General features: G+C 42.9%; 1 protein-coding gene across 2 annotated transcripts in view; it reads left to right on the top strand.

Moving 5' to 3' along the window:
* The first annotated feature begins 456 nt into the window (after positions 1 to 456).
* PLCXD2 (phosphatidylinositol specific phospholipase C X domain containing 2) overlaps positions 457 to 6000 on the top strand; it is a 65726-nt gene continuing 60182 nt past the window's right edge. Inside the window, exon 1 of one of the 2 annotated variants that reach the window (XM_004483397.4) lies at positions 457 to 1217. In XM_004483397.4, coding sequence (XP_004483454.1) covers positions 1055 to 1217 — 163 coding nt within the window. In that variant the 5' untranslated portion in view covers positions 457 to 1054. The remainder of the gene's footprint in view (positions 1218 to 6000) is intronic. The other variant, XM_058295872.1, reaches the window with a different exon arrangement.

The following is a 6000-nucleotide window of genomic DNA, read 5'->3' as shown; positions in this document are numbered from 1 at the left end:
TTGATGTTTTCATCCAAATCTGCGATTCAACACCTCTCTCGGCCTCTTTACGTCTCTCATTTCTGCTAACTCTGTGACTAACTGAAACTACAATCTACTTTCTGTGTAATTGTGTGTGTGTGTGCGCGCGCGTGTCCCGCGGCGCGCGCGCGAGAGTTGACAGGAAGGGAGGAAGGAAAGAAACATTCGTGATCGCGTTTAGTATCTCTAAATGTTTGCTGCAAGAAAGCCTGGAGGAAAAAAAAAAAACACCTATCTGAGGTCGGACTAGGGAGAGCCTGCAAGTTTCCAGGACTGCAGCCCCAGCAACTGCGCCTGCCTACAAACAGCAAGGCGAAGGTAACCGAGGGAGGTGACTGGGGGGCGGGGCAGGGACCGGGGCTAAAGCGGGGGGCGTCCGGGAGGCCGCTGGCCAATAGGGGCGCGCTCCGCCGCCGACCAATCACCGGCCGCCTTGCCTGGCAAATCTGCCCGGCAGTGCGGGGCGGGGCTGCCGGGAGTCCGAGTGCCGCCGGTTACGATTCTGAGTGCTGTGGAGCCCCGGGGCAGGGGAGTCTGTGGTGAGAAACCCAGGGAGCTGTTAGCAGGCCTAAGCAGCATATGAACCAGCCCCGAGACGGACATAGAAGCCTAAGTCAGCCTGGAGATGGTGTGTCCAGGCGTTCGCATGTGTGTAGACCCACAGGCGTATCTATACGCTGTGTGAGCACCTGTCGTGTGACTCCGGGCGTGGCTGTTCCTCAGACGTTCAGTTTTTGTAAGATTTATCTCTAGAGGTCTACCTTCCCCCAGTTCCAAAAGGGAATGTAAGAAGTTTATTGGGGCTGGGACTGAGCAGATTAAGGCACTGGAGCAGCGGCTGGGCCAGAAGGGGTGGGGACTGCGGGTGCTGAATGGTAGAGAACCACCGATTTGTCCCGTCTCCCAAGCAGAAAGGCATTTTGGAAAGACTTGCGTGACAGAGGTGGCCCTGAAATGCCTACAGAGCGCGGGCAATGATGATCACTGAGTGAGTGGCACTGGGCTGAGCCCGGACAGTTTGTTGACAAGAGGGATGCTAGCAGTTAGGAAGGCAAGGAGGAAACTCAGGATGGGGACCATCTGCTCCCCCAACCCCAGTGGGACAAAGACATCATCGGAGCTCTGCAATGCCGACTGGATGGCCTCGCTCCTTCCTCACCTCCACCGCGTCCCCCTTTCCAATCTGGCAATCCCAGGTATTCTTCTATGCCTACTTGTTCCTACTGTGTTTAATTCTGCCATCTTAGTGTTGTTAATGGGTTGGGTTGCTTTTCTATTGTGCTGAGAAAATAATTGTCAGTGACCTTAACTAAACCCTTTTTTTATTTCCAAACCAAACACTTAACAGTGGAGCAGCTCTTTTAAAGAGATTTAATTTAAGTACACTGCATCCTTGGCAAAGGAACTCATGAGAATTGAATCACTGCTATTTTATTTAATTTTATTTTAATTTTACTTGGTAGCCTCATTCTCAGAATGTTTTCAAGGGTATGTGAGTAAAGAAAAGAATCATTTAACAGTTTTAGATCTAGATGAAATTAAAACGGAAATATATTTCCTTATTTATCTGGCCTTGTATAGTGGAGAATAAAACAAAAAACCGATTAGCACTAGATTATAGATTCAGAACCAGGGCTAAGTATAAAGACATATATTTTTGTTGTTGGAAAAGCCAGAAAAGAGGATGCAAGCTCTTATCAATCATTAGGTGTGATGAGGTGGTTGTGTTTGAAGCTTTGTCGGTATTTTATATACTGGTATATGCCTGTGGGATCTAGAGCTGCAGGCTGGAAAGACACTTCTGCTCCAGCCACTGTCTCTCTGCTGTAGTGTTTATACCTTCACATTACTTTTGGTAGATTTGTTAAATATGTCTTCTTTCTTGTTCAAAAGCTGGCTAAAGTATGAATTCTAGGGAAGGTGTTTGGGCGGCAGTGATCTTGTCCTAGTGTTCTGGTTAAGTCCTATGATGCCAATACTCGAAAATCACTCCTAGGAAAAGGGGACTGACCAGTGCCAATCCTTTCTCTCTCCTGGAGGCAGAGCAACTGAAGATCACCCCTAGACCAGGCAAAACGCAGGCAACCCCTGAGACCAGTCTACCTCTGGACTGGAAAGATGACCTCATGCAACCCCAGATCTTTGCTTTCTATGCATGAGGAAAAGCAGTGCTGGCTTCAAATGCAGTCTTCCTTACAGCCTTCTCTTTTGGAGATTTTCCAGATTCATTGTCCCCATGGGCCTTTGTTGCTGTTCAGCAGGAAAAGGGCTGCTAAATTTCTTTATAGTTATGATCACTTGTATTTCAGTGTTTTACCAGCCATTGACTACAGCTCCCTGGAAATGCCAGATGGTTATGTTTCAGAGCAGGTCTTTTCCAGGTTTAATTGATGCCTGTGGAATCATCACGGAAGTGATACACAGGCCACTTTTAATATTAGTCATTTGCCTTTAGGCTTTGTGATGGGATTGTTTTGTGGCTTGGTATGGCAGGTAAACCACGTGTTTACAAACAGATTACCATTTTAGGCAGGCTCTAAATGGCTGTCTCCTTCAGGGTATGTCCAGGCTAGGATGGGCTTCCTACTTCCTCATTGTACTTTGGACCGCTCAGTGCACAACTGCAGCTTGCAAGTCACTTGGCTATGTATTAACACTCTGACTCCAAAAAGAGGCTGTGATCTATAGGGTATCTCAGAGTTATCAGATTCCAGAGGGACCAAATGGCCAAGGCCTGCTGCTGGGACTGGAAATTCCATGCTTGACCATCATGGGGACACAGGAATTTGTTGACTCTGTTTTGTGAAGTCCAGTCCTGCTAAGCACCAAATATATTCTCAACTCCTCAAGATAGGCTAAATTCCCTATTGTGAAGTGCCCCTTACCCAGTGGTTAAAAGAGTATATATATATCAATCAAGATAGGAAAAGAACTTATTAAGTGCTAACTATTCATGGGTATCCAACCCCTTCCCCCACCCATCTCCTGTTCTCTTTCCCCACCTCCAGTTTAGTACTCTCTAGGTGAAGGCTAGCAGTCATGTTCTGCCGAACTCCTAAGATGTTCTGAAATACAGAAGGCATTCAGGAAGTGGGGGCTACTACTGACCACCCACCCCCAGTCCTCCTCATCTTTCTGATAATAGCTGTTAATTACTGAGCACTGTCATGAAATGTGCACTGGCACACATTACCTCACATTCTTATACCTCCAGGAGGTACTGTTATTTTAAAAATGAGGAAATTATTGTTCAGAGGGATTAAGTAATTTCCTCAAGGTCACACTATAGTAAGTGGTAGGACTAGGATTTAAGTCCTGATGTAGTTGGCTCCAAAACCCATGCACTGTCCTTCTGCCAGTGACAGCTTTGGGAAGCGCAAAGCTGTGGGGGTAGTCTCTAACTGAAACCAGCTCTCATAGACCATCTTCTGCAGTGAATGGGGGAATTTTCAAAAGTAGGTGGTCTTTATCTGAGTGATATTATATCACTGTGAAGGTGGATGGATGGATGAATGAATGGATGGATGGATGGCTAGATAGATTAGATGGATAGGTTAGATAGATAGATAGATAGGGATGGATAGATATACTAGCATATGTGTGTATATTATATAACTGAGTGATATTCATATTTGTTTAAAATTGGAACACAGTTTCAAATTCAAATTTAAGGCTTAGACCTATTTTGTCTGTTTGTGTGTATGCTAATCTGGGGCATCTGTAAGACTGGGTCAGATCTATCAGAATGAGGGGGGAGCAGTGGTGAGATGGGAAAAGGCAGGAATTCTGATAATAGCAGAACTGGGATGGAGTAATCTAAGTCAGATTTCCATCCACCTGCTGCATTTGCCTAAGTCATGATGGGAGAGAACATGTGTGAATGTGCACCTCTCAACAGAGCTTTGATGTATTATTTTATTTCTGCAACTGTTAAGAACACCTGTTAATGACCAGTGTCACCCAAACATATTGAAAAATCTTGGAGAAGAACCTCAGAACAATTCTTTCTCATTGCCAACTGTATAAAATCGTTGGAATCTGGAAATTTTTTTTTTTAAATCAAACTTTAAATATTTAAAAGGCTTATAAATGCTATAAATGTTTTCATTATTAGTGAAAGCATGATATTCTTTGTGGACAAATGGCCTGATAGTAAAAATATTCTTCTGCAATGTATACTGAATTCTTTTCATCTGTGTATTTTATATTATTTATTTATTTATTTTACCATGCTCTTTCTTTTCTTTCGATCAAAGGTAAAATATTTGGTCTGTTGGAAAGCACTGTGAATTTAAGTGTCTGGAGAAATAATATGTTTGGTTCTAGCTCTGTAATAAAGAAGAAATACCATAATTTCTCTAGACTTAGCTTCTTCATTTGTAATGAAGATGTTGGATTAAATGAAATATAACATACTTTCTAGATTTAAAATTCTTTTAACTAACTTGAGACTTACATTTTGCCTGTTCTTTGTTTAAATATAGAAACAGATGGAAAGATTGATTGGGCCATATTTGGAAAATGGCTAGAGGTCTCCCTCTCCTGCCCCTCCACAATGCTTTGTTAATATCTTTATCATAGTTGTTTCTCAACGCTTTGTTATTTTATGTGTGTGTCTTGCAAAGAGAGAATATGACTTACTCCCTTTATAATCCTAAGACCTAGTATAGGCTTTTCCTTACTGGCTTGGTCATTGGTAGTGACTGAGTGAATAATTTAATGCAAGGAACTGAATGGTAAGAATGCTGGAAAAGTGGCTTACAGCCAGGTCCTGGAGGACCTAACACTCTATTACTCTATGCTAAGGAGTTTGACTTTTGCCATCACTGCCAATCACGATCAGAGCTAAACTGATCAGATACACCTTTTGTAAATAGCCATATAAAGTCTGTATCTGTCAATCCTTCAGGGATCTCCAGAGAAACAGAACCATTAGGGAGAGAGAGAAGAGAGAGAAAGAAGAGGTTGGGGGGAGAGGAAGAGAGAGAAAATTTACTTTAAGGAATTCACTCACATGATTCTGGGGGCTGACAAGTCTGAAATTTGTAGGGCACGTCTGCAGTCTGGAAAGTGAGGCAAGAGTTGACATTGCAGTCTTGAGGCAGAATTTCTTCCTCATTACAAAACTTTTTTTTCTCTTAAGGCCTTCAACCAATTGAATGAGGCCCACCACATTTTCAAGTGTAATCTCCTTAACTTAAAGTCAGCTGATTGTAGATGTTAACTACATCTAGAATGTATCTTCACAGCAACACCTAGATTTAGTGTTTGATTAAGTAACTGAATACTATAGCCCAGCCAAGTTACCCTATAAGATGAACCATCACAAAGTCATATGGAGATTTTTTTTTTTTTGGTTCTACAATCTTTTTTTTAAATGTTACATTCAAAAAATATAAGAGATTCCCATATCTCCTCCAACCCCCTCATTTATGGAGATTTTCTAATCGATTTTCTGATCCATTACTTGCATGATATTCTTATACCCCTAGATAAGGCTCACCAGTGAGTCCCAGTATAAATGAAAATTCTGGAGCAGAGAGAAGTTGTCAAGATTCAGAAGCAGAAGTCTGGTGTAACTTCTGTCCTAGGAACAGTTCTTTCACCTTGAAATCTATTTTGCCTTCTTCATTTCCTTGTCAAATTTCAGCTTCTCATGTTTCCTGTCCAGCTGCCACCTCACCTTGTTCTCATTTCTAGTCCCCCATATCACCTTCCTTCAATTGACTTGTCCTGTAATCCAACCTTTCCCATTCCAGTGGCAGCACTTCCTCCGGCACGCCTCACTGCTCTCACGTTCCTGATGATTTTCTGGTCTCCCTGTGCTGATGAACAACCCCTTTTCTTCTCTTTTCTTTCTGGGGACCCATGCTTTTCTTATGAAATGTTAACCTTGACCACAAGGTGATTTCTTTATCGCTTCTCGCCATGCGCCTTCTCTGTGCCTTAGTTACCTTCTCTGCAAGACAGAGCCAATAG

This window comes from Dasypus novemcinctus, chromosome 4, assembly GCF_030445035.2.
Source record: "Dasypus novemcinctus isolate mDasNov1 chromosome 4, mDasNov1.1.hap2, whole genome shotgun sequence".
NCBI classification, from domain to species: Eukaryota; Metazoa; Chordata; class Mammalia; order Cingulata; family Dasypodidae; genus Dasypus; species Dasypus novemcinctus.
Note: the sequence above shows the minus strand (reverse complement) of the source record. Positions and strands in the feature narration are given on the sequence as shown.